General features: G+C 35.8%; 4 protein-coding genes and 1 pseudogene across 9 annotated transcripts; 2 read left to right on the top strand and 3 right to left on the bottom strand.

The window, feature by feature from the left end:
• The first annotated feature begins 852 nt into the window (after window positions 1–852).
• Window positions 853–3,100, top strand: LOC140805910 (uncharacterized). Its single transcript, XM_073162276.1, has one exon. It carries the CDS (start codon window positions 984–986, stop codon window positions 2,784–2,786), a length of 1,803 nt encoding a protein of 600 aa, XP_073018377.1. The 5' UTR covers window positions 853–983; the 3' UTR covers window positions 2,787–3,100.
• Window positions 3,101–3,630: 530 nt separating this feature from the next.
• LOC140805909 (VIN3-like protein 2) lies at window positions 3,631–8,096 on the bottom strand. 5 transcript variants are annotated; one of them, XM_073162273.1, is made up of 5 exons: window positions 7,789–8,096; window positions 7,617–7,703; window positions 5,941–6,619; window positions 5,016–5,320; window positions 3,631–4,912 (listed from the first exon to the last, which is right to left on the bottom strand). In XM_073162273.1, the coding sequence occupies exons 2-5, from the start codon at window positions 7,636–7,638 to the stop codon at window positions 3,753–3,755; spliced, it is 2,166 nt and encodes a 721-aa protein (XP_073018374.1). In that variant the 5' UTR covers window positions 7,639–7,703; window positions 7,789–8,096; the 3' UTR covers window positions 3,631–3,752. The 5 variants fall into 5 exon arrangements, with proteins under 5 accessions (XP_073018374.1, XP_073018373.1, XP_073018376.1 ...); XM_073162272.1 differs by having other exon boundaries at window positions 7,810–8,095; XM_073162275.1 differs by having other exon boundaries at window positions 5,941–6,591; window positions 7,617–8,096.
• A 5,806-nt stretch (window positions 8,097–13,902) lies between these two features.
• Window positions 13,903–17,581, bottom strand: LOC140804677 (uncharacterized). The gene is made up of 8 exons (XM_073160766.1): window positions 17,363–17,581; window positions 16,788–17,166; window positions 16,460–16,698; window positions 16,266–16,354; window positions 16,039–16,112; window positions 15,909–15,959; window positions 15,633–15,709; window positions 13,903–14,904 (listed from the first exon to the last, which is right to left on the bottom strand). The coding sequence occupies exons 1-8, from the start codon at window positions 17,505–17,507 to the stop codon at window positions 14,435–14,437; spliced, it is 1,524 nt and encodes a 507-aa protein (XP_073016867.1). The 5' UTR covers window positions 17,508–17,581; the 3' UTR covers window positions 13,903–14,434.
• Window positions 17,582–20,117: 2,536 nt separating this feature from the next.
• Window positions 20,118–24,452, top strand: LOC140805619 (NADPH--cytochrome P450 reductase-like; annotated as a pseudogene).
• Window positions 24,453–25,058: 606 nt separating this feature from the next.
• On the bottom strand, window positions 25,059–27,390 carry LOC140805908 (uncharacterized). 2 transcript variants are annotated; one of them, XM_073162269.1, is made up of 2 exons: window positions 27,249–27,390; window positions 25,059–27,168 (listed from the first exon to the last, which is right to left on the bottom strand). In XM_073162269.1, the coding sequence occupies exon 2, from the start codon at window positions 27,092–27,094 to the stop codon at window positions 25,286–25,288; it is 1,809 nt and encodes a 602-aa protein (XP_073018370.1). In that variant the 5' UTR covers window positions 27,095–27,168; window positions 27,249–27,390; the 3' UTR covers window positions 25,059–25,285. The 2 variants fall into 2 exon arrangements, with proteins under 2 accessions (XP_073018370.1, XP_073018369.1); XM_073162268.1 differs by having other exon boundaries at window positions 25,059–27,390.
• Window positions 27,391–27,916: the final 526 nt, after the last annotated feature.

The raw sequence follows: 27,916 nt of genomic DNA, 5'->3' as shown, positions 1-27,916 counted from the left end.
CCTCGCCGAAACGAACAACAAAGAGTGGCCGTGTGAATTTCCATCTCAGATCTCCTTCTTGGCTGATTTAATTATTTCATACAATGATTTTGTGTAGTTGTTAGGATTTTCTGGAGCATCATCAATATGGTTTGATGGTTGGTTTTCTTCATCGAAGTTGTAATTTTCATTTTAAATTAGTTTCTTCAAAATTAAAATTATCTTGAAAATTATTATCGAGCACAACAAAATCATCAGCTGCAATCATTCCTAAGTGAACTTTAATTGTATCGTCATATAAATACGTTTTGTTTTGGATATTTTTTGTGATTGCACGGACAAAGTACTTTGCCATTCAATGAGCACTCTACGTGACTAAAGACAAACACAACAAATGACTTTACATCAGTACAATAATTTCTAGGTTAAGAAATAAATTTGAGTATTTATTTAGATGACCAACGTCCCGACATAAGAACTCCAACAAAAGCAAAGCTTGAAATATCAGATCCATAAAAAAACATCAATGCTAAGATCAGTTAAATAAATCGATGGCTAAAAGAAATTAGTGGGCACATAAAGTGAATCTATTGTGAGACAGTTCTTTATCTGTGAGATGGGTCAACTCTATCGATATTCACAATAAACAGTAATAATCTTAGCATAAAAATTAATATTTTTTATGGATGATCCAAATAAGAGACTCGTCTCACAAAATATGATTCGTGAGACCGTCTCACACAAGTTTTTCTCAATTAACTTATGTGACAAAATATTAAAACGGCATCATATAATAGGTGAATTATAATAAATAAATAAATTATTAAATATTTATATTGTAAAAATGAATAGTTTAGAAATAAATTTGAGCATTTATTTTAGATGCTGTACGCCGTCGTCTCCAAAGTTCTCAATTGTGGTAACAAACCCCAGATTGTAACCCTAACAAAACCCTAAACAACAGTCTCTCTGTGTCCTAGAGCAGATAACCACCTACCACCTCGATGAAGAGACCCCGAGAACCCAAACCCATACTACCTGCCCTTGCATCCGCCAGTGGCCCTGCCTTGATCAAGTATTTGGCTTCGTGCAACACCACCGTCAGATCTCAATCCCTCCGCCTTATCCAAACGTGGCTGGAATCTCAACCCCACCAACTCTCCGACTCTGACATCAATAAGCTATGGAAGGGCCTCTTTTACTGTATCTGGCACGCTGACAAAACACCTAACCAGGTCGCACTAATTGATAGACTTACTTCTCTGTTTTTGTCGCTCCAACCCTCGTTTTCTTTGAAATTTTTTCGTGGTTTCTTACTTACCCTTCGCCGCGAGTGGTCTGGCATAGACCGCTTGAGGCTGGACAAGTTTTACTTGCTGATACGCCGCTTCGTGAGGGCGTTGTTTGAGTTGATGAAATTGAGGAAATGGGATTGCGAGCTTTTGGGGAAATACTTGGGGGTTTTGGAGGATGATGGGTTCTTGGCGGAGGATAAGTTGCAGGGGAATGGGGTGAATTATCAAGTGGCGTCTGTGTATCTGGAGGAGTTGAAGGGGATGAAGTTTCCGGTGACGCATGAGGTGGTTCATTTGATTTTCAGGCCTTTTTTTGCAGTTATGATGAGAAGTAAGGATAGAATTCTGTTGGGGAAAGTGAAGAGTTGTGTGTTTGATGAATTGGTGAAGGTAGGAAAGGGGTTGTTGGAGAAACAAACGAAAGGAGTTTCTTGCAAGGAGGATGACGAGGCTACGTTAGGTGTGGTTGCTCTGAGGATGGGATTATCAGGGAGGTTATATGAGATTGGTTCATCAGTAGAGTGTGTTCAGGGGAATAGGAAGATGGTTTTGGGGTTGCATGAAGAGTATCTGAAGTTGGAGAAGGAGTTAGAATTGTCTGGGATTGAAATTATGATACCCGAATTCAATAGACTTAGCGGTGCTGATGGTGATGATAATGATAAGGTGCCTCAGTTGATTCCAATTAGCTCTAACAGTAGGAAAGCTAATGGTGAATTGAGGGAACCAGACAGGGTTGAGGATTCACAAGAAGTTGGGATTCACTCTGATGCTAGAATCTCGAAGAAGAGTAAGAAGGCAGGAAAAGGGATGAATGGAAATGGTAAGAAGGCTGAAGGGAAGAAGAACAAAAAGAAGAAAAGGGAAGAGGACACATCTATTTCTGAATTTGGATCTATGGTAGCTGAACATGTCCATGTTGTTGTTTCTAGTGACATGGAGAAGAGGAGTAATATTACTGATTTCGAGGATAGTCGTCTGAGTGATAACTTGGAAACTGATGAGGCAGCAATTAATATGGATGAATCCGTGATAGCAAATCTTCAGAAAGAATTTGAGAAAATTGCAGCTGAAGCTGGTTTTGACGGTGATGAGTATTCAGGTCTGTCTGATACTCCCCTTATTTCAGCTGAACATGGTACACCTGCAAAAAAGAGGAGGAAAAGATCAAAAAGTGGAGAGGGTCCGGGGTCTGGTAATCCGAATGAGGCTGGAGATGCAGAAGCTGATGCTTCTGGGAAGACTGTGGGGAAGAGTGCCAAGAAAGTTAGATTTGCCATGAAGAATAACTTGGTGTGGAAGACACATAACCCATTACCTCCAGAAAGCTTGAGATTACCTCCAACTGTTACTCCAAGGGGTAGTGCGTTAAAGAAGGGGGTCCCTCCAGGGCCCATTATAGAGATGCCTCCTCCCAAGGAAAAGGCAAAGAAGAAGAAGAAAACGCAGAAGTTATTCAGGAGTGCCACACTGGCAATAAAACGGAAAAAGATGCAGACTGGTTCTGCTTGATGGCAATTCAGGTTGGAGGATCATGTGGCGGATTGATTTTCTTTTTTCCTTGATTTAATCTCTGTTGGCTTGAGGATTAAAACTGGATTCAGCTTTTCTGATACTCTTGTGTTTGTATTCTTTAATTCTGTGATTCTCTTATGCTACCACCTTGACAATTCATTAGACCACAAGTCTGGTGTCATGGTTCGGGATATAAATTATTGTTTATTTTCGATAAATTTACTCCATTTGCTAAGAAACAAGCAGTAGATTAATTTTCATCATTGAAACATAGTTCCAGAAACATGCCCATCTGGATTTACATGCTTCCACATGCCTGTTATTTTCTCTCGTGTTTCCAGATTTTACGCGCATTAGCTATAGTTTAGTCGGTCAACTTCTAGTTATTGATTGGGCTCAAAAAGAGAATGAGGTTACCGTATGTTATATCTACATTGTGTTTTTGAACCGTTTGAAACGGCTTTATTGTTCCAAAAATCATTCTTCAATAGACAAAGATTCAGGCTGTTCAGTTGTGTCCCTACATGGCTTAATGAAGCTACAGACGTTGAGAAATTTGCAGCTGATTGATTAATGCGAGGATTGTATATCCGGCAAGAATTAGTGTTTTTTTAAAGATTGGATTTTGATTCAACCCAAAAAAATTAATTGACAACCTTTAATTTTTAAAATGCGCTTCCAAGCCTTAGAATCTAATACACGCAGAGGTGCCAAAAACCATTTATAGGCCTATATTTCAGAAGCCAATTACATAACGATGATGCAACGGTGCAACATTCTATAAAATGGCAAATATCTATAAAGGCGATGGAAGAGTATAAACTTAAAGTGAACATGTAGAATGAATAAAATCCTAACCACCAAGTATGAATCAAGGTAGTTCAAATGAAGAATGATAAATATTTCTAAATTAGAAGAATACTGTTATAACAAATTTGGCAGTAGAATGACATGTTGAACCTCTCAGTGCCATAGCTTCAAGCAAAATCCAGTCGGTACAGTCGAGCGTCTCTTGTTTGAAACAGCATCAGAGAAGGTGTCAACAAGTTGCCCAGCTAGAGATGCGGGATCTTCAACAAATGTATCTATGAATACCTTCACAATTCGTATCTCTTGAGGGGTTGCCCTCAGACTGTACCAAGTCAAAAACTTCTGTCTAAATGTTGTCTCGATATGTCCATCACACTCCAGCCATCGGATCACCTTCACATAATACTCAAAATCCTTGTCTCCAACACCTGTGCCATCCTCATCTCCACTTTCGCCACTTTTCTTCTTTGATGAGCTGCCAGCTTGAGGCTCCTCGGCCCTTGTGGACTTAATCTCAATATTCTTGTCGCTAGTTTTAAGTCTGTTGTTTCTTCCAGTTCCATCCTTCACGTTCTCTAACTTGCTAGGAGTGACAGGTAAACCAGCTTCTGAACTAGTATCCACGTAAGGCACATATTCTAAGCCAGTTCCGGAAGGAATATTGGACCCATTTTGCACATGGCCGTTGCACAATTCTTTGTTTTTGAGATTCAAAGCAACACTGTCTGGTATGCTGTTGATTTTGTCCGCTCCATGATCTTGATTCAACAAAGAGACTGCATCTCTAGTAGTTTCTTTTGTGTACATGCCAACAGAATTAATGGAGTCTCCGTGTAAATTCGCAGAAGAAGATTTATGACCATTCCCACAAAAAGGCAAACAATTATCCTCTCGATTCTCTACACTGCTAGGAATGCCGATACAAGTTTCATCTTCCACCGAGGAAGGATTGGAAAGACTGCTACAGTTAGTAGCTGGACTGAGACTTCTATCAACGTCCAAGCTCTTTTGCACAGTTCGCAACTCATCTTGTGAACTTATAGTTTGGAACTGGAATTCATCAAACCCCATCTCTTTATCTGTACCAAGTGTAACGACCTTGAGAAAATAAGGAGTACCAGGGCTAAGACCAGAGAGCAGAAACCTTGAATTTGGCACTGACAATTTGCAAGTAGGTTCCACAGGATAGGCTGTATCATTAGCTTTCCGATGCCACAAGGTATAACCCACTACATTTTCCGAATTTCCATTATCAGAATTCAAGATTACAGCAAGTGATGAAGTATGGAAGTCTTCGAATCTGACAAGGTTTGCTGCAAGGGTAACACAATGTAGATATAAGAAATCGATGGTTATCTTCTGCCTCGAATGAAGCTAACATCAGAGGAAGATAATATCTTTTGGAGGAGAAAGTACCAGAAGGCATGTTAGACGATCGGTCGGAAAGTATTGAGTCCAGTGATTCCACTGCAAAAGCACATAATCTCTGAATATCTGGTCCTGTTGAGAGTCTGTTCACAATCCCACGAGCCATCTTTACAGGTAAACCTGTTAAAGGACCCACATCTTCTTCAAGCTTCTTCACCGCTTCATCAATGATTCCGAATAGATTTTGATACCGTATAGTACCAGCAAGAATTTTCTGGCTTAAAGAGAGCCTATAGCACAATATGTCCACTCGCCTGGTCTCCTTTGCCACCACAAGTTGCTTTCTCCAGGAGCTGCATTATTTTTTATAAATCGTCACTATTTATCATTTTCCTTTCCACCTTCTTTCTTGGTTTCTATTCTTTTTGCATAGGATAGGTTGGAGGACGCGTGAAACAAAAAATCTAAGATCAGGTTAAAGACGTAACACAATCATTTGGAAAGGACAAATTAAAAAACTAATAGAACACAGAGAGAACGCAAAGGCATGTGCCCCATCTTCATGTGACCAGATCATTTTTTACATCAAAAAATTTTTGTTGAACAAATAATATCCTCACTTGGAAGGCGTGCTGAATTACAAGATGGACAAGTTAAACCACTTCAACCTCTACAAGGAAGCTTACAAAGAAAACAAAGGGCTCCATTCCACCAAGTATGGAGACAAACTGAATAGTTCCAACCATTTACTAAAAAATAGAGCATTAACTAGAAAATAATCCAATGATGCAAGCATGACGCAGAACTCAACAAAATACCAATCACACCAGCCAGAGAATTCAGAGGCCTCACCATTTGAACTAATAGCAGTTGAATATTGATGATGAAGTACTGCAACCTCATTACGGTTGAATATAAAAATCCTATAATTATACAAGAAACAGAAAAGATAGAAACAAGATCAGACATTTACCTTAGTAAATCATTCACTTTTCCACAAGATACGCAAGAGAAGCTTCCATCAAGCCCCTTATCCCTCCTACCAGTAGAGATGCCTGAATTTTCATGGCTGAGAGCACATTCGAGGTGACATGTCATACCACATGAAAGACCATGAAAGGGTGGGTCAGAAGAGCAAATCAACCACAGGCTAGGGTCCTTGTTGTCATCATACTGGTGACAAATACAGCATGAACACCGTTTGCAAAACGAATCTCCGCTTCTTAGTTTAGCCTTGCATGCCGAATTCTTGCAGTATATGGTATTACCTGAATTGATCTCAAGTGCATGGGTTGGGGAAATATTTGCTGCAACGACCAACCGATTTGGGTGGTCGGCTTTTCTTTGCCTCTTGGGGGTTCTTTCACCATTTTCTGATGAGAGCTGCACTCCAGAAACTTTTGCACTTCCATGCTCCTGCAACTTCTTTTCGTGTACAATTTTCAGAAGGTGTTCTATTATTTTTGACTTCGTCAAGCCTGTGTACTTCCTTTCTTTTCCGAGCTCAGCACAAAGAATCTGTAATATCTCCTGGCGGCTCCAAGCCTGTAGCATTTCAGGGGCAGTGTCTGTCCAGTTTGACATTTCATAGACAAGTTCTCTCTTTTGCTCCGAACTCAGTTTACTGCAATTTGATGGATCAAATCCCAATGCTGGATCCAAAAGAAAAGGCTTCTTATAAGTGGCACTCGCATAACATGCCATAATGACATGAGAAATATCAAACTCCAAGTAACATGAAACTTTATGATATTAAGTCAGGCAGAGATACTTCAATAAGATCAATTACACAACATACTTTGCCAATAGCATGAACTCTGTTTCCCGAGATTTAGTCGAGACTAATCTCATTGTCATATTTAGTAATTATCCAGATAAAAAAAACAAGTGAATTCTGAGCCACACAACTGTCTTTGGGGAAAAGAAAAAGCTAACACTGGCAATAATCTTTCTTAGACCACCCCATTCCAGAGAGAATGGCCAAAAGACAGAATAATGGAAGTCAAAATTATTAGCGTATAGCAATAGAAGATTAAATGAATTACAAAGACTTTATAGATCCAATCAGTCATACATTTTAAAGACATGCGAACAACATATCCTCATCATTGACTTCCTCGATGCCCCCGCGTTAGCTTGAGGGGTGCCACGTTCATCATTCAGAACCAATTGAAACGCAAAATATTTCAACGAATTATACGTACCATACATTTCAAAACTATAAGGTTACCATCTTCCTCTTTTGGGTAGACAATAATCAACCCAGAAAAAGATTGGTGGCATTTCATTAGCACTTTTTAGTCCCATAACGTTTTTATGAGAAGGATGTAGACCCACAATTATCACATGTTCATCATCAACTTTGTAAAATTAAAAGGAGAAAAGAATAAAAGACCATGTATTCATGTGCTTGAGTCATGTATGCTACTCCGTCGGGAAAAAAAATACCCAAACATTCAATCGATTCACAAGGCACAAAATCACTCTGAATCAGACAAGCAAACAGATCAACCATGAAATGGATTACCCATTATCCAAACAATCAAGAAATTAAAAGATTCACTATTTTAGCATGAAAAGCGTTGAAATCAAAGGAATATGTTTCTTTTGGCTGGAGAAGAAACAAAACCAAAAAGAAAGAATCTTTACCCTCCAACGAAGAAGCATCCATGGCTAATATTTTCAACAACAGAAAAACTATACCCACATTACCACCAAAAGGTCCGTTTCACAAACCTGAAAAACAAATTTTTTTTCTTTCAACCCCACATACTGACATAAAGAAACCCATTTGTTGCGAGTGTATGTATTATATAAATACAAAAAAAAAAAAAAGAGATACAATTGCCAAGACGAGTTGGGGTAGAAATCGAGGGCAAAAGCAAGGAATCCATGAAAATATGAGTCTTTAACGTGGGCCTTTCAGCATCCGAATCACCACCATCAGTGTACATATACATACATCTATGCACACATTTATCGTGTATATGGAGTCAAGAATGAAGGAGAGAAATCGAGGTCCCGGCCGTTGAACACAGATCAGAAGAATAAAAAAATAAAAACAAAAAATATATAATAAATAAGAGTGCAAGCCACAGCAAAGCAAAAAAGCGGCTTCAAATGGATGCCCTTCTACCTAATCCCGCGACTGTAAACTTTGGTGGTTATTTCTTTTAATTATTCCCAATATTACTTTCCATTTTCTAAATAAAAAATATTTTTTTCATTTTTACTAATAAAAAATTAGATTTTTGTGTTTTCTAACCCCAAATTTTGATTATGATTTTGCTCAATTTAATTTATATCCTGAAATGTTGATTCAATTTCTTGATTACGATATTTTAATAAATAAATTAAAAAAAAGTTTGGAGAATATTTGTGTATAATCCAAAACTACATAATCAACCCTTGTATGATTATTCAATAAGGATATTTTTCCTGTTTTATTAAAAAGCTAATATTATCGCATTAAAATTAGGGATGTCAATAGATACGGGTTTTACCTAGACCCGCAATAGACCTACGTGTATAGGATAGGTTTGAGCATACTAAATGGATCATGGGACGGATCTCAGATCCAATTTTTCAGACCCGTTCGGTGGGTCATGAGTCCTATAATACCCGCTCATACCCACCTCATATATTTGGATATAAATATATAGGGTTTTAGTTTTATTAATTTTCATTTTTTTAGTAGCTCACCTCAATCATAACGATATTATTCATATGTCAACTGTTAATCTGCTTTTAGCAATAATGGAAAAATAGTTGGTCATCATCTTAGTAGACTCAATCCAACGACCTTGAAAGCATTGATGTGTTCGCAAAGATGATTGTGAGGTGAGGTGAAAGGTAAATAAGTCACAGTGTTATTTTGTTATGAACTTTCATTTAAATTTTTTCATTGTACTTTCTCTCTTTAGATTATATTTTTTTTTACAATTTGGAATTACAGTTTTATTTTTTCAATGTACTTTATCTATTTAATTTTGTAATTAATTCTTCAAGTAGTTTACCAACTTGTCCCACCATTCTTGATGAAGAGGAAAATGATCCCGAAGAATGTGTCTGAAATATTGTCTACTCGCTGATTTTATATTGATCTGTTTAAATTATGTTATGACTTATTTTTGTGGATGTCAAGATTTTTTTGGAGAGCTACTAACTCTTTTTTTATGTAATTATTTATGTCGTGAAAATATTTTGTTTGTTATTATTAAGTGTGATCAAAGACATGGATTAATTTTCCACAATGTTGTATTTAGACGCTTGTCTTTTCATAATTCAGTCATGTGAGAAGAAATATTACTTTTTTATTTTAAAAAAACTCGGGCCTCACAGGTCTACCTGGTCCCGTTTCGTATTCGAGGTGGGGTGGGATCCGAATAATATTTAACCGGGGTTGGGCGAGTAATGAGTCAAAGCTTTTTTCATGACGAAAGTCTTGGTTATTACTTCTCCAGGAGTTTGACCTCGTTGATATCTCTAATTAAAATCACTTATTCACAAAACATTTATTTTTCAAAAAAATTAAAGTTTATAATTATTTTTAAAACTTTAAATATTAAAGAAATGATCCTTTTTTTTTTTATCATACCATGACATAACCAGTGGTTAATCTACGCCCTTCATCTATTATATCATTTATAATAAGGATGTCAAAAACTTATGTGAAATGGTCTCATAGTTCGTATTTTGTGAGACATCTATCTTATTTGGGTCATCCATGAAAAAGTATAACTTTTTTGCTAAGAGTATTACTTTTTATTCTGAATATCGGTAGGGTTGACTCGTCTCACATATAAGGATTCGTGAGACCGTCTTACCAGATACGTACTCAGCAAGGATTTAACACATAGGAGGTCTTTTGAAAATTTTACTTCATATAATTTCATCCAAATATAACCTTAAAAAAATATTTCAAATAAATAATATTGAGTATACTAATTAAAAAAATATTATTTTCAACTAATTTTTAGAAATTATTAAGCTGCGTACCTTGAGTATTAATTATCCGGCAGGTTCAACTTTCACGACTTTAATGTTACGAGTAATAAAATCTTAAAATAAATAGTTTTGTGGTTAAATATTATTTGATATTTCAAAATTTAGAGCCGTAGGGGTGTGGTATTCGAAGAAAAATCGCAAAATATAATAGTTTTTTTTTCTGATTTTGTAAGGGAGTGGCCTTTTTCTGTGGCATGTTCCAGAAATCATTGGTCCTTCTTTTATATAAATAACCATATTCACTTTAAAAAAATAAATAAATAAATAACCATATTCAATAATTTTTAAAAACAAAATCTAAAACAATTATTTTGTCTTATTAATAATACACCGTATTTGTATTAATATTTAATATATTTTAAAAATGTGATATTTATGTATATTAATAATTGATTGACCTTGGAACAATTGGACCATCACCTTGGAAAACGCAGCTAATAATTAATTTCGATTAATCTTTAGTCAACTTAAAACTCATGCATCACATTCGTGGATCTAAATCAATCTTTAATGCAAAATATAATTGTATAAATAGTAATTTTTTATCATATAAGATTTATTTATAGTATAAATATGTCACAACAATATTTTGTTATTTTTGCAAATTTTGTTCTATATTTTGTTTTATGGCAAAAAGAATAGTTTTCAGGAAAATGATCATTTTTTGGAGAAAAAAATAAAGTGAGTTTTATACTTTTAGAGAGTATACAAATATCATAGGAGTATCTGATATAATATCATACTAATAACAACGTGTACATCTAAATTTTTTATATAATCTTTTTTGTATTAAGTAAATATCGAGTAGATCTCTTGTGACATAGTTTCACTGATTTATATGTGTGAGGTACTCGATCTGATTCATATTTATCATGAAAATATCATGTTATGTCTCGTATTTTTTATAATCTCGAAATTTCTAGAATCTATAGGTACCATTTTATTTACAATTTTAAAAGAAATTCCGATATAATAGCTCAAATATTAATTCTCAATCGAAGAAGGGGCCATTGGCAAAGCAAGTCTCATTCATAAAATTCGTCGATACTAATTATCCAAACAATAATATATAGGAATCTCTCACGCATAATTTTGATAGGGAGATTTCACATTTATTTATATTTTATTTTATTTTATTTATATTATATTTTGTTGTATTTGTTGCCTCCGATGGACCAATAGGGCGTGGAACCTTGCTTTTGTTATCCTTTTTATATTTGATTATAAGCGTGGGACCTTAATTTCAAAGATTCACCATCCAATATGCATACTTATCTAATGTGTCATATCTTGTTTATTTCTTTCGACGTCTCTTCTGGTTTTCGACTTTTCTCCGTCTTTTTTCATATGAATACTATGGTATTTCACGAATCTTTATTTGTAAGACAGATCAAAATCATATTGATATTCAAACTATTATCATAAAAAGTAATATTTTTTCATGGATGACCCAAGTAAGATATCTGTCTCACCAAATACGATTCGTGAGACAGTCTCGTACAAGTTTTTGCTCGTGATTTATTGTGTTTTGTTTATATATAAAGTTCAGTACGTTTAATTTTTAATAATTCGTACCAACGAAATTTATTTGAGCAAAATATAATTAGAATTTTATTATCAAGTGAAGTAGAGATTCCGTATGGGGTTTTATCGCCCATTCAGCCGTGGACAGATGGCCAAGTCTCATTTTCAAATAATTTTTTGAATGATTCTTTCTTCCAATTAAATCACGATACGATATTTTAGATAGAACTTTGAAGAACCAAAGACTTTTAGCCATTAATTAGTTAACTTGCCAAACTGTTAGATGAACTAATTTCCTCTAATCATTAAACTTACTCGCCTAACTTTTAGATGACTATATTTATTACATGGAGAGACAACATTTTTTTTTGAAAAAAAAAATTTATAAATCCATCTACTTTATCCTTTCAAGTAAATAAAATTTAAAATATCGATTTTCAACCGAAAAATCGAAAGAAAAGATAAAGATACAATGTCTAACTTAGGATTCACAAGAATAAGTAAGAGTATGTCTCTTGTGAGACGGTCTTACGAATCTTTATCTGTGAGACGATTCAACCTTACTGATATTCACAGTAAAAAGTAATACTCTTAGCATAAAAAGTAATATTTTTTCATATATGACATAAATAAAAGATTCATCTCACAAAATACGATACTAAGCTCAAATTTTAACTTTTTTCCTGAGTCAAATTCTTTTTTTATATTGCTAGTAATGGATACGTGACTCCCACTGAGTGGAAGAAATCATTTATGAATATTTTAATTAAGGTATATGTAGTTGCGGCGTTGCTATGAAAGTTGAATAGACCAAAGAAAACAATACTAAATTAGGACCAATACAATTTAAGGCTATGCCCAAAATTCTGACAGAGTTGGAATTTGACAAGCAATTTTTTTTTTTTTTTATAAGACGATGAGTTTATTTTTTGACAAATAAAATAATGGATTTTTCTATTCTACGTCCGAAATGTTTTTCTTTTCTGTTGTGGCTAAATTTTAGTGTATGAATCATTAAGCATATCATTAATATGTGAAAAACTAACGATATCAAGACTTGAGATACAAGGAGAGTTATTTCGATAGAGCATTAACTACCTCTTTCTTTTCCATAATAATAGAATACAATAGAAACTGACAAAAGCTTGTGTGAGACAAATATCTTATTTAGGTCATCCATGAAAAAGTATTAATTTTTATGCTAAGAGTATTACTTTTTATTATGAATATCAGTAGGGTTGACATGTCTCACAGATAAAGATTCGCGAGACCGTCTCATAAGAGATCTACTCAATAGAGATGCATTCCTTGGTTTTCCGTGCAAGACTCAACAAAAATATTGGTCAAATAAATAAGCTTTGATATTGGGTTCCTTCTAAACTCGTGAAAGTTCCACGATTTTGTCAAATTCAAATATAACGAAAAAAATAATAATAGGAAAAGCGACTGGTAAACACTCACCGAGTCAATTTAGTTCCAGTCTGACCCAGTTTGGTCACCCAACTGAAGGCTGAAATCCTCCATGAATTAAACAGGAAAATCTCAAATTTACTATGATGTTTTCATAAATAAATAAAATAAAGATTTATTTCTCTTATATTTAAAAGTTTTCATACGTAATTTATATTATGAATATTTAGATTTCGAAAACACGAGGATGTCTTAATTTGACTTTAGCAAGCTGGATTGTCGTTGAACAGAAGCAGAGCCCAAATTCCATTCCAGCTTTATGGGAGAATAAGCAGGTCGGTCCAAATAGTTTTTGGGCTTGTCGAGCTATCGTTCAAATCATCCTATGATAGTACTAAACTCAAATCTCTCTACTTTAGAACAATTGCCTTTTTCCCCCACTTCATCACACCACTCATACTATTTTGGGTTTTTTCTTCTTCTATTTATAGTTAATTAGTTACTCTGCGTATGTGATGTGTTTGTGCACAGTCTTGTTTATTATTATCGATAGATTAAAGTGAAATTTGACTAATTATGGAGAGACTAAATTGATATTTGAGTTGTTGAAAAAAAAGTGATGTTAAATTTGTTGAAATTAAAAACCAAAATGTAATATTATTATCATATAAGAGTAAAGTTGGAAGAAAAATTTGATTTCCTTCTTAAATGGTTACTATTATATCTTCAACTTTAATAAAATAGAATAGATATTATATTATTTTTTTATGACTGGAAAACTCGCAATTTATATAGTTCGTTGCGGGATAAGTGAAATTCTAATTTTTATTACTAAAACACGATAGAAGCGCCGAAAGCACCCCATTGAGACAAGAAAACACAAGGCTAATTTGAATCCCTTGATCGATTCAAGAGAGACAAAAAGTTTGGAATTTCTTCATTGAAATTTTTTAAAAAAACCTTCACTCATCAATTAAAAACCATGCAAAACAAATTATTTCTTCACTCGTACGTTTTCCTCTCAAAATCGAAATCCAAAACAAACATTGAGAAATACTAAAAAAAGATGGAGAGAAGTAATATTCAAAACAGAACTCAACGACCAAAAGATTCAGTCATAGTACAGTGGCAGTGTGTATCCACTAATTATTTGCTGTGAAATGATTGTCAATCCCATCGTGTTTACCCATGCATCCCCATGCAAAAAGCGAAAGTAAATCAATTCCATCTTTTATCCTTTTGACCAATCCACTTCTCCTTGTATTCCAATCAAACAACACGCTATTATTGCATCCTTTTGAAATTTCTGAAAACCCCACCTTCCCAATTTCCGCTCTCGAGTTCATTCCAAGCCAAAAATCGGAGTTTGAAAAGCTGAGATGTTTGGTTTTGCTTGCTGTAACAGATGAAGGGATTGATTATTTATCCAACTCCCTGTCCCATTTTCGTAAACTGACGTAGTTTCTGTTGTACCATTGTTCCCATTTCCAGCAATACGTGTAGGATCCGAAACTGAAACTGGATCATCAGTTGCACCATTGCCGGCCGTGATAGTAGTTACCTCCGCTGACATCGAAGAAACCCTCGTCGTTGATGCTGACGAGTCCTCCAGGGTTCAACTCTTGACAAAGGGCGGCAGGATTAGGGTTTTTGGAAGGATTTTGGTACCCCAAAGCAGTCCATAAACTTGATGGTTGATCTTGTTTCATGGGCAATGCGAAATTTATGTTTGGTGCTGAATTATGGGAATTTGAGAAAGAGGTGAAGTCCCTGTTGTTGGTGTCTTGATCTGATTGTAATACTCCGTCGATGATTTTCGGATCGGACAAGGAATCCGACGAGGATTTAGACTTGTTAGCTACGCCTCCGACAGGAAGACTGCAGCTGGCAATGCTCTGGACATCATATCGACTCATGTCGAAATTTGTGACTGCGTTTAAGCCTCTGAATTTTATTGCAGCAATGTCGTATGCCTCTGCCGCTTCTTCTTGGGTACCTTCAGAATGCATGCATGAAGAAAGAGTTTAGAGAATAGTAAAATATTCTTAAAACAATAATCACAACAATAAAAACTAATAATAATCAGACATGATTCATATTTCATACTAAGCACAACGTTAATCTGGTGATATTTTTACCTTGTTCGCCTCGATCATAATTCAAACTGATCAATCGAGGTTCGAACACACAGAGATAAACATTAGCTAAATAAATATTTAATATGCCTTAACCACAGTAAAGAATACTATTTCACGACTAATAACGACTCATCTTGTTTATCAATTATAAATAATAGACCCATCCGGTCGACAGAAAAAAAAGATTTCAGACATATATATTTAATTTTAATGAATCAAAAGCGTGTACCTTTCACGAAAAAACACAGAAGGAAAAATTTGAAAAAATTCCTTAATTTATTGGTCTCATTCAAAATTATATGGCTGCACCGTTTTGTAGAGCCAGGTATTGATTGCCACGTACATATCATTTTACTATTAAATAATAAGGATAATAATTTCGGCTCTATATTGCAGGCTTTATCATCTTTTACGTAGCGGCCATCCACCGCCGTGACAACCAATGACAAACACCGCGAGAATTAAAAGTTCGGTATTTATTAGCAACTTGCATGTGCCATTCAATATAATATATATATATACACACGTAAATAAATATATTCTTTAATGGAGAAAATTAAAGAAAAAGTAAATTAAATGAACGCACTGAAGGTTCCAAGATAGAGATCTTTATTGCCTGCAACTCTTCCGATACGTGCTTGCCACCGGCCATGCTGGTGGTGCCTGAAAACCCATAATTTCCGGTCACGAGAATTTACATGTCGCAAATGTAACTAGTTTATCTAGTTTTCTGAGCAGATCGACGGTGGCAATATGCTCAGTAGAGTCGTTAATTAGAATCTCACGGTACGGTGCAATGCACAATACCAGATCCATTCTAGCAATACAAGAACGTACACATTTATGCAAAAAATGAACAAACCTTGTTACTCCTCTGTACATGGAGGCGCCCCGTGAAAACCCACTACTTCTTCTGTAAAATATGCAGCTGATCAAGCTAAGCAATGGTGAAAAGATTGAGTACTAAAAATGATTCTTATAATCTTTCCAACCTGCGAAGAGAAGCAACAAATTCTTGCCTTGTCATGCTCTTCATTTCATCAATTTCCTTCTCGTAATCTAGTACCTGCAGCAATCATGAAAAGATTAAAGTTAACATCAAGTAACAGTACGTCCTTTATTTTCATTGCGACAACTATAACTATTCCAATTGGGGTAATAAATCAATAATACAGTCTTCATATCTAAGATGCATGTGAAATGATTTTTTTGACTTAACTGGAAAATTGGTGGTGGTGGTCGGACCCCAGTACTTAATGGCTGCAAGATCGTAAGCTCTAGCAGCTTTTTCTTCTTTATCATACCCACCTTTGCCAAGTAAATGATTCATCAGAAAATATTAGTGATAACGTAACATGAAAAATAATTGCAACAAGTTAAAGTTGAGAAAGGGGAATAATGATGAAAACTTACCCAAATAAACTGAAAATATTGCAAAATCACGAACGCATGAAGCATAGCCACAAAAACGAAAAGCCATTAAAAAGGGAAAACAGAAAAGGTGTACATAAATTAAATAATAATCTGTAGATAATAAACGTAAAACCCTAACGACGAACATAGACACACCTTGTCTTCCTTTCCGACTTTGTCCTTGTCTTCTGCAGCTATTGTCCCACAAATGAGCTTCGTATCTACCAGTCCATCTATGCCTGAAAATGTCAATGTACAAAACAAAATCAGATCGTTCTACATGTGAATTCAATTCTTTAACCTGATACGCATGTGCGCGCTCGTTTACCTAGTGACTCCTCTATAAATCGACGTGCGCTGGCTGAAAGTATCAACCGCCTTCTTCATCGGAGGCTCAGGCGGCGGCGCCACAACCATCTGCCAAGGCTTGTGTGTGTCGGCGCTGATCCTTTCTTCATCAGAAAACCCACGTAAGTAACTGGCAGCTATATTCTTGAAGTCTAAATCATCGTACATCTGATCTATCTCCTGAGCTCCATCGCCAAACTGAGGCACATCGGCACCAGCAGCAGAAGCAGCGCCGCCAGAAGACCCGCCCAAGAAATCCTCCAGCTTGGGTCCGCCGCCTCCAAGCACTGACAACTGATTATCTGATGTTGCACCACAGCTTCCATTTTCTTGATCACTGCTAACCACAACCGCGGCACCTAAAAACCAAGAAATAACAAAGCGTATATGTAACAAAACACAATCAAATAAATGGTTGTCACTTGTTCTGATTCATTCTCGTCTAGTTTAATAAATAAAATAATTATTTGGCACTGGTTTTGAGGGTTCATATTTTATGCACATTAAGTATTTAAACTAGAATACATATATATATATATATACACACACACTCACTGCTGCTGATCAATAAGGGTTGGAAAAGGGAGTTGTTGGAAAGAGAGAAGGCAAGCCAGTTCTGATGATCATCGGAATTAGAATCCATATCCATTATTAGCAGAGATGATGAATGAGATCTCTTCGGGAAATAGCGTAGACACATACCAATATTGTAGAGATGGGGAGATATAAAGAGGGTGTCTCAGGAGAGATTCGGACTGTGTGAGGGGTTCATATGCAAATACGCAAAGATCGATATAAAGGTGGTGAAAGAGAAATGTGCACGACCAACGAGGCTCTCTGGTATAAAATTCATCTCCCTTTTTTGCATGAAAATTAAGGGGGCCGACCCCACACGTCTAAATTCAGAAAATTAAATTTTATATAAATTTAATTGTCTATCTCGGATATATATTTGATTTTATGATTATCGATACACAAAAATATTTAAAATAGATAATAACTTCGTGCCCTAGTTAGAATTCGGTGCTACTGCAAGGCCTTAAGTTGTAGCTAGCCTGCTACATAAGCATATGAATATATATATTTATGAACATATATATATATTATATATATATATGTATGAAAGAAAACATGTTTGAAGCGTGACTTAGAAAGTTAAAGTCGAGACATAAAATTCAAGAAATTTCGGAAAAAAATACAAAAAAAAGGTCCATACGCAAAAACCGGTAAAAAAGTAAAGTGGAATGAGGTTATAAATAGGCAATATGATTTTCAAAATTTAAAATCGCTAGCGACATAATTATTGGCAAGTTCGATTTATCATCGCTAAATTAGCGTTTTTTGTAGTGATAATATCAGAGTGATTTGAAAGCTTAGCATATTTTTTTCTCTATTAGTAGAAGAAATTGTTCTTGCTTTCAGCTTATACACACACATATATGGGTTTAAATTTTGCGGGATAAATGATATATTTTAGTATATATAGATCCGAACAAGAGAGTGATGGGTCGCAATATATTTTAATGGATATATGAAATGCCAGCGGCCTGTTTGTTAGTGGGAAGCAAGAATGAACAAGGGAGACACAATCTCCAATTATTTCCGCCTCTTTATTCCACCATTCCAATCTTTCCTTCTTATTTTTCTTTAATAAAAATAATAATAAAGGAAATGGATTTTAATAATGAATAGGTTTTTTGTGAGATGATCTCACTGATTTTTTATTTGTGAGACGAGCTAACTCTATCGATATTGATAATAAAAAGTAATACTCTTAACATAAAAAGTAATATTTTTAATGGATGACCCAAATAGGAGATCCGTATCACAAAATATGACCCTTGAAACCGTCTCACACAAATTTTTATCCTTAATAATTATTCTTGTTCTTATTTGCAATAAACTAAAAAGTAAAACCTAAAATACCATTTTTTTCCAAAATAAATTAATATTATATTTTATGTACCGTAGAAAGTGAAATTTGAAAGTAAACTTTGCCCCAAGATTGATGAGAAAGCTCAACAACAGATCATTGAATAAACGGGAATTTGGTCTTCAGTCCCCAGTCGTCGATTTTTTTTGTGTTCAGTCCCTGGATACTTTTTTAGTACCTACATTTCCACATGAAGTGCACCACATTTCCACATGAAGTGTACTACATTTTATGTATAGACATAGTACCACAATTTTGTGGATAGAGAATGAATCCAAAGAAATGTTTTGATTGGAGATTTTTCACCAACTTCCTCTTGAATAAACTAATTTAATAATAATTTTTTTATTTAGAGCTGGGCTTCGAGAGTCCAGTCCTTACTGGGCTTTAATGGCCTTAAAAGTGTAATGGACCATTTGAGTGGGTGGATAAGTAGCCCAAATCTTCTATTTCAGAATGGATAACATATAGAAGCCTAAAATGTATCTTTCAAGGTTCAAACTTTGATTAATATTTTTTTAATAAATAAATTTCCAATTAAATACCACTTTTGTAGACAAAAAAAACTATTTTTTAATACCCTTTACTAGAGCCGGTTGTTCATGCAAATATACGCTATAAATTTATATAAAAATAATAATTTTCAAAGGTGAAGTTGTTCGATATATTATTCATAAATGAGTACTCAATTTTTCTTTTTCTTTTTTTTTTTTTTGAGGTAAAAGAGTACTCAACTGAATTACCAATGAAGCGGCAGATTTCAGTTTGAAATGAAAACCGCGGGTAACTGTTGAACAAAAGAAACTCATTATCCATAAATAAAAAGAAAAAAAAAAGGTCACTCTTATTCTCTGCCAATTAGCCATTAAACACTGCTGGAAGGGAACTCGAGTCTGCCCATTTTCAAAACATGTCATATCTTTAGAAGCTGAAATTGGTGCACAACAGAATTGCAAGAGGCGTGAAAATTAATGCACCATCAGTTGGCTCAGATTAGATGTTGACTTTGCTCATAATGTGAACTCCAACAGCTATACAATCGGAGGAATAGTAAGAAACCATGAAAGACAACATGTGATTGTGTTTCGATAAAATCTCCATTAGTTGTCTGAGCTCTCTAGTGGCAGTGCTAATGTCATACAGTTAGAAAATGACCCAACGACATTTATACTATTATGACGAAAATCAGAAGACTCTTGAATTATTACTATCCTTCGATAATAAGTCATATCTTGTGATTGGCTACGTTCGCTATTTTTTAACATCTGAATCGACAAGAATATCGTGCCCTAAAATATCGTTTTGATGTAAATGGTCGTACCTTAACATCTGAATCGACAAGAAGTCAAGAATTGTCCCGTTAATGCTAGAAACAAGATGAAGGGCGTGAATTGGTATGGGAAGTTCGGCTTGTACAGTTATCAATTTGTAGTCTTGATCTTTTTGGTTATGGTAGGATGGTTATGCAGCCGATGATGATGAATATGATGAGAAATTCAAGAAGGAAACTTTAGCATTCTTTTGCCTGGCCACGTACGTGGCTTGCCATATTATCCTTATCAAAGATGTAGTTGTGTTATGGTGAAAATATTGCTTGTTTGACATATAGTTGTCAATGGCGCAAGATGCACCGAGGCGCACAAGGGCCATGGAGCCTGAGCCGCGAGGCGCAAGTCGAGGCATGCGTCTTAACGAAGCAAGGCACACATTTTTTTAAAAAAAATATTTATCTTAGAACAAAAATATTAAATATGAAATAATTAGGTCATAATGTATCACAAATCAAAAAACAATTAATAACTTCATAATAATTAGTAACATCATCCAAATCAAGTTCATCTTCTTCCATCGAATTATCAGAGTCGTCAGAACTTTTGGATTTGTATTCTTTTGGTCTTCTTCATTTTCTTGATGAACATCAATATTTTCTTACTCTTCATCCAAAAGATGCGAAATCAGTATTTCTGGTTGTCTTAGATATAAATGTCTTCACTTATTTCTTTTGTTCAGAGCTCTCTTCTTCTGATTCCGACATTGGGGGCATTTTGTTGCTAGGGTTTGGGTTTGAGCTTTTCGGTTTAAACAATTAATCAAAAAAAAAAATTCACTCAGGCGCGTATACTTCCAAGGCTAGTCCAGGCAAGCGCCTGAGCTCGGCTCAATGAATCGCTGTGCCTGAGACCCCAGGCACATGGTCCTCGTCTGGTGGCGTCTCTTGTCTCGCCTTTGACAACTATGGTTTGACATAATCCATATCACTTGGTATGATTGCATTGAGATGGTTAAGGATTTATTGGTTGCAGATATGGAGACGGTGAACCTACGGACAATGCAGCAAAATTTTACAAATGGTTTAGAGAGGTATAACATCCAAGTAATAATTGATGTTCATGGATTTCTCACTTTGGCTTGAGATTTTAGTCTTCGTTTCCGAGTTTGCGGCACAAGGAAATGATAGAGGTGCCTGGCTGAAAAATTTTAAGTATGGTGTGTTTGGTCTTGGGAACAGACAATATGAACATTTTAACAAGGTTTGTCCAATGTATACATGTACATGTGCAGATGCTTGCGTCAACTTACAGATTGTTTGTGTATTATACTTATTGCACTTTAATTTGAAAGTATTCATTTAATTAACAGTTTTCTGATTTTGTTTTTTTATGTTTGGATATCAGATTGCTAAAGTGGTCCATGAAATTCTTGCTGACCAATGTCAGTTATTCCTTTCAGATTTTTTTTCTTGTCTTATAGTTAGTAACAGGCATGGAAGGTGCTCGATCTAACTTCATAATTTAGACTATGAAATGTGTTGCCAGTTTTCTATTTGAGTGATTATGGTGCTCTTTCAAGTAGATAAGTTGTTGCATTCTCTGCACTTATATTTCTTATTTTTTAATACGTGTTAATAATGTTATTTTTCTTTAATCGTTTGAAGGACATTCTTATAGTGAGTTATTGGGAAATGTAGGTCATTACGCCCGAGGGAGTGTTGTATCCAAACTAAATACTGATAATTTGTGTGATACTTAGGTTATGATATAAATACAGTCTTGCGAGATTTGAAGAGGAGACATGTCTATGCGAAGAGATGATGTACATGTAGAAACTGAAACTTGTCTTGGATTGATCATCAATAGAATTTCAAAGATCATTCATCTCAAGTGGGATCTTCAATGTCTATATCAGGTGGGAAGCGGCTTATACCTGTGGGTCTTGGAGATGATGATCAATGCATTGAAGATGACTTTACTGCATGGTACTGGGATGTGGATTACTATTTCATTATGAAACAGTTTCATCTCGATTAGGTCATATCTTGAACAAATTGCATTCACAATTATTTTGTAGGCGTGAGTTATTGTGGCCAGAATTGGATGCAGTTCTTCGTGATGAGGATGATGCAACTGCTACGACTCCATACACTGCTGCGGTTTTGGAATATCGTGTAGTGTTTCATAACCAACCTGATGGATCAATTCTAGAGAATAGCTCTATTCAAGCCAATGGTCATGCCAATGGCCACGTATTTTATGATGCCCAGCATCCCTGCAGGTAACAACAGGGCATTTGTTTTCCTTTTCTCTTTCCCTATTTATTGGAGTTACCAACTTTTTGTTTTTGCTGTCCTCGAAGAGCTAATGTTTCTTCTATGAAGGAGCTCCACACTGCCGCATCTGATCGATCGTGCATTCACTTGGAATTTAACATATCTGGCACTGGACTTGTGTAAATTTCTGTCCAACATTATGTATCCTATTAAATGTTCTGGATATTATTTGTTCTACTTCTACCATAGCTACTTGTTAGCTTCTTTTGACTCTAAAGCAGTAAGCAAAAGCTCGTGGTTATTCTATATATGTACCTATCACCCTCAGGTATGAAACAGGCGATCATGTTGGTGTATACTGTGAAAATTCAGTTGAAACTGTCATGGAGGCAGAGAGGTTACTGAATCTTCCATTGGATACATACTTCTCACTTCACACTGATAAAGAGGATGGAACACTGCTCGGTGGAGGTTCATTGCCACCACCCTTCCCGCCTTGCACATTAAGAATGGCACTAACTCAATATGCAGACCTTTTAAACTCACCTAAGAAGGTTTGCTGCATCCCTATGTTTTGCATTTATATGCAATTCACATGGCCAGACATTAAGGTACTAATGCATATATTTTCCAGTCTGCTTTGGTTGCATTAGCGGCTTATGCTTCTGATCCAAGTGATGCCGATAGACTCAGACATCTTTCATCCCCTGCTGGAAAGGTTTGTGATTGATGAAGTCTCATCTTTCCTATCCAAATCGAGTACTTGTCATGAACATGTGTCATTTGCTTCAGGAGGAATATGCACAATGGGTTGTTGCAAATCAGAGAAGCCTACTCGAGGTCATGTTGGAATTCCCGTCAGTGAAGCCTCCACTTGGCGTTTTCTTTGCAGCAGTTGCTCCACGCCTTCAGGCCAGATTCTATTCAATCTCATCTTCTTGAGGCTAACAAGAGTTTAGAGACACTCGCTGAATTAATGTTGTCTCTGCAGTTATTGTTGGTAAAACCTTCTTTCTAAATTTTGGATTTCGTGTATTATACTCTTTGTGATGAAACAAGATGTTGCGATTCAAGTTAAAAAAAAAGGAAATATTCGTTATGACTCAAGCAACCTCACATTTACTTCTACCATTTGCCATTTTTACCAGCTTTTACTTTAGTTTACTAATCATCTCTTATTGTTCCTCTGCAGGATTGCACCAGCTAGAATCCATGTTACTTGTGCGTTAGTTTACGAGAAAACACCTACAGGACGAATCCACAAGGGTGTCTGCTCAACATGGATGAAGGTATTTGTTCTCTATCCAATTGAATTTCTGATTAACGTTTTTATCTTGATAGGTTGAGTCTTTGAGATTCAAAATAATATAATAAGCAGTATTTATTTGATTCTGTCGTTTAGAATTTGTAAAAACCTGAGTTTGCATTAGGCGATTAGAACCTTTACCATATTATTTGATATTTTATCTTACTGTATTGTGATCAGCTCCATTTTTAAATTCTCTCTCATGCCTCAAATCTGAAGTTGGCTTTTTCGCAGAATGCGATATCATTGGAAGAAAGCCATGAGTGCGTTTGGGCACCAATTTATGTTCGGAATTATAACTTCAAGCTCCCTCTGATTCTAGAGTACCATTAATAATGATTGGCCCTGGTACCGGCTTGGCTCCTTTGAGGGGTTTCCTTCAGGTTTGAGTAAATTTGTTTCATTATCACACATACTTAGTCCTATTGTCAAGGGTCGCGACCTATGTCAAGAATGAGTGACCAGGCCATGAATAATTTTTTTGTATTTTCAGGAAAGACTAGCTTTGAAGGAATCTGGAGCGGAACTTGGTCCTGCCATATTATTTTTTGGATGCAGGAACCGCAAAATGGTTTGTCACCCGCCAAATGTTGGTGTGAATACTGAATATTATTAATATTTGTGTTGTGACATTAAGTTAGCTTTGTTTGTGATTCTTTAGACTCAAATATTTTTGGCTCAGGTAATGTGTTGTATGCATATAGAAACAGTCGTTAATATAATGATAGGTATAGTCTTTGTAGGCAACCTTGTGAATCTGCAAGCTCTATAGTTCTGATTTGGAGTTATGCATTCTGAACTTTGTGTAGCTCTGCATCTCTCTTCATAATTGAAATTTTGATGAAACAGTGGTTTGGCCAATGATTTGAGCTGCTATGACACTCATATCAAGAAAGTTTCTTTCTTTTTTAAAAAAACTATAAACAAGTTGATATTTCTGTAGGGAAAAGACCTACTTCTAAGTTATATTTGCTTATTATTTCTACTAAATAAAATACTTTCTGATTATTTCTGCATAATTAATATTTCACCTTCTGTTATTACGTGCTTATATTTTATTTTTATTATTTTAGTGATATGTACTACTAAAATAAAATTAAAGAATTGTAATTCTTTACGTTTTCTTATAAATGCCTCCATACGTATTATTGGTTATTGATTTGTTATTTCTTTTAACTATTACATATATTAATAAATTTTTATTTAGTATAATCAATTTTTTTGTCAGCATATTTAATTATATAATCATTTTATATATTTAAAAACAAAGATAATATAATAAGATTTTTATTAATCAATATTCAGCTTAGTCATTTTCACAATTAAAAAAAAAACCACACCAAATCAACATTTGTTTCCGTTTTTAATTGAAAATATATTTGACCTCTATAATAAGCTCGTTTAAATTTATCAAAAACAAAGGAGGAGCTACAGCACAATTTGTTATGCAGGTGGCAAAGGCACATTGATTCACATCAAGTAAAATTCACATAAAATACAAAATTCACGATCCATTACATCATGAAAATGGCTCATAACAACTATAACGGTATAAAAAAATCATACAAAGAAAATCATGCTTAAACGAAAGTCTAAAGCTCAAAGAATGCTACAAACTTTCTAAAGAACAAAACTCATCACAGAACAAATATTATCGCACCATCATGTAAATGAAAGGCCAAATGTTCATGCTTAATTGCAAATATAAACGCCACTTCCATACCTGTGCTCAACCTCGTAGAAGTCAGTTTTTCCCTCAGAAGCAGGCCTTAAAGAAACCCCAGACAAAGATCTATATCCTTGGGCGGAAAACTTGACATAACCGACTATCTCAAGATCTGATCCATCATCATCCTCGCCAATATCCACAGGCATTCTCACTCGCAGCCTGCCAGGCTTACCCTTCAGTGGAATCTCGTCAATAAGCCATTTCAATTCTCTATCAGACCTGTTCATCACTGCTTTTGGCGACACTTTTAACAGAGTTGGGTCTACAGGTAATTTCAAAACGATTGTAACGTCTGTCAAGGGTGCTGGCAATTCTGGATTTGACACGTACTGTATCATGATCGAGAGTAAAGTCCCAACAAGGCGTTTGACAAGTCTAACCCTTACAGGCAAAGGAGTCAAGCGGGGCTGCAAACTGTACTTCATAATGGGTAGAGGTTCCTTTGAGGATGGAGTCCTCACAAAAAACAAGCCATCACCGAGGCTGCTAACCCTAGAGCTTTGCATTACTAATCTCTTTACACCTTCTGTACCTTCAACCTTAAAAGAGAACTCGGTTTCTTTATCATCTGTAGAAGATATCGGTGGCATTGTCCTCAGGTACACCACGCCCATCAACCCAACTCTAGCAAGAAGTGATTCCCTAAACTCAGCATTTACTTCTTCAACTATATACATTTCCGGGCCCCTCATTTCAGTCTTCTTCACCAATATATCTTCGATCTTATCCCCAGCACCGTCACTTTTAGCTGCACCAACAGCCGGGGGCTCGCTAGTCGCCAGCAATTCCAAGCCACCAAGACCCGTATCCTTCTTGATTTTCTTCGGGCCAACAAACTCTGATGCATCCAATCCACCACCCCAAGCATCATTAATACCCTCAAAATCCTCCGGCAAAGTTGATCCATCATGCCCAAACTCGATTCCACCATAATTCCCTTCAAATCCTTCTACACCTATGTGTGTTGACTCGGTGGCCGCAGCAGGAGGCAATGAAGTCACCTCAAGTCCTGCAAGAGCCTTACTCACATCCGAAACACCCAATTCTTTATCCTTTTTAAACCCTTCCATCAGCATTTCTTCTGGCTTATTTAACCTCTCGCTCGCCGCAAAAGGATCCTTTTCTCCTTCATTCTCCTCAACCTTATTCAACTCCTTCTCCTCACCCTGATGGAAAAACCCTAAAGTTGCCGTAGCCACCTCGTCTCCTGCCACCAATGTCTCAGAAGGTAATTCAAAAGACACCACTGAAAAGGACTCCACTCCGGCTTCATGATCCAGCGAACTGGGCTCCACATTAACCCAACTATCTGCCCCACGAATCTTACTCTCAGTATGAATAGCAGAATGCACCATTTTTGCGATGCCATCACCGTGCATCGATGCCAGCATAGTGGCAAGCCTAATGCTACTAACACCCCTCAAAACTATATCTAATGCCATGTAAACCTCAGCGTATTTCTTGCCCAATTTCTCTGGGGTAACATCCACACCACGACATGCTGTAACCACAACTGAAACAGCTTGATTAACAATATTAATACAATCGAAAACATTATTATTAGAATCATCAATAGTAGTCACAGCAAGAACGTAAATGGAGTTGACGAGGCGGTACACAACACGGTAGCGAGTTTCAACCCCGACAATAACCTGACCGGAGGACGCCGCCAAAGGATCATCGCCAATGGAATCAAAAGGGGTATCGGCAGTGGATTGTTGCAGATTCTTGGCGAACGAGATGCGTGTTTGGCGGAAGAAGGAGAGGGCCATCAGAGCGCGGGAAGGGGGGAACCATTCGCGAGTTTGGAGTAGGATATCGGGTCCATTTGTGGGTTGAAGGGAAACTGCCAAGCACGACATTATGGTCTTCGATTTGCAAATCAATAGAATCCAGGTTTTATTTAGAGGAATTGATAATCCTTACAGATTGCGGGACCTCGAATTCATGGAGCTTGCTTCGAGATCTCTTGGATTTGCTGCAGAGATCGGAGAAGATGGAGGGAACTGAAGATGAGAAACGATGTACAAGTTTCTACTGCCCAACGTACAATTTTGAAGATTCTTTCAATAATACTAGTGACTATGCACACGCGATGCGTGTGTACAATTTTTTTTATCATTATCAATGAACTAAAGTGTAATTTGATAATTTATGGGGTGACTAAATTGATATTTAAATTGTTGAAATAAAAAAAATAAATAAAAGTGTGTGTTGAAATTTGAAAAAAAAAATAACAAAAAACAAAAGTGTAATATTAATATCATGTAAGGGTAAAATTGGAAAAAAAAACTTGGTGTCCTCCTAAGTAGTTACTATCATGTGCTCATCCTTAATATAATAGTATAGATACTTAGCTAAATAAAATATTCAAATAAACATCCCACCCAATCATAATTGGCAAAAACTTATGTGAGACGGTCTCACGGGTCGTATTTGTGAGACGGATCTCTTATTTGAGTCACCCATGAAAAAGTACGACTATTTATGCTAAGAGTATTACTTTTTATTGTGAATATGGGTAGGGTTGACCCGTCTCACAGATTATGATCCGTGAGACAGTCTCACATGAGACCCACTCATCATAATTTCAT

This window comes from Primulina eburnea, chromosome 11, assembly GCF_022965805.1.
Source record: "Primulina eburnea isolate SZY01 chromosome 11, ASM2296580v1, whole genome shotgun sequence".
Taxonomy (NCBI): Eukaryota; Viridiplantae; Streptophyta; class Magnoliopsida; order Lamiales; family Gesneriaceae; genus Primulina; species Primulina eburnea.
Note: the sequence above shows the minus strand (reverse complement) of the source record. Positions and strands in the feature narration are given on the sequence as shown.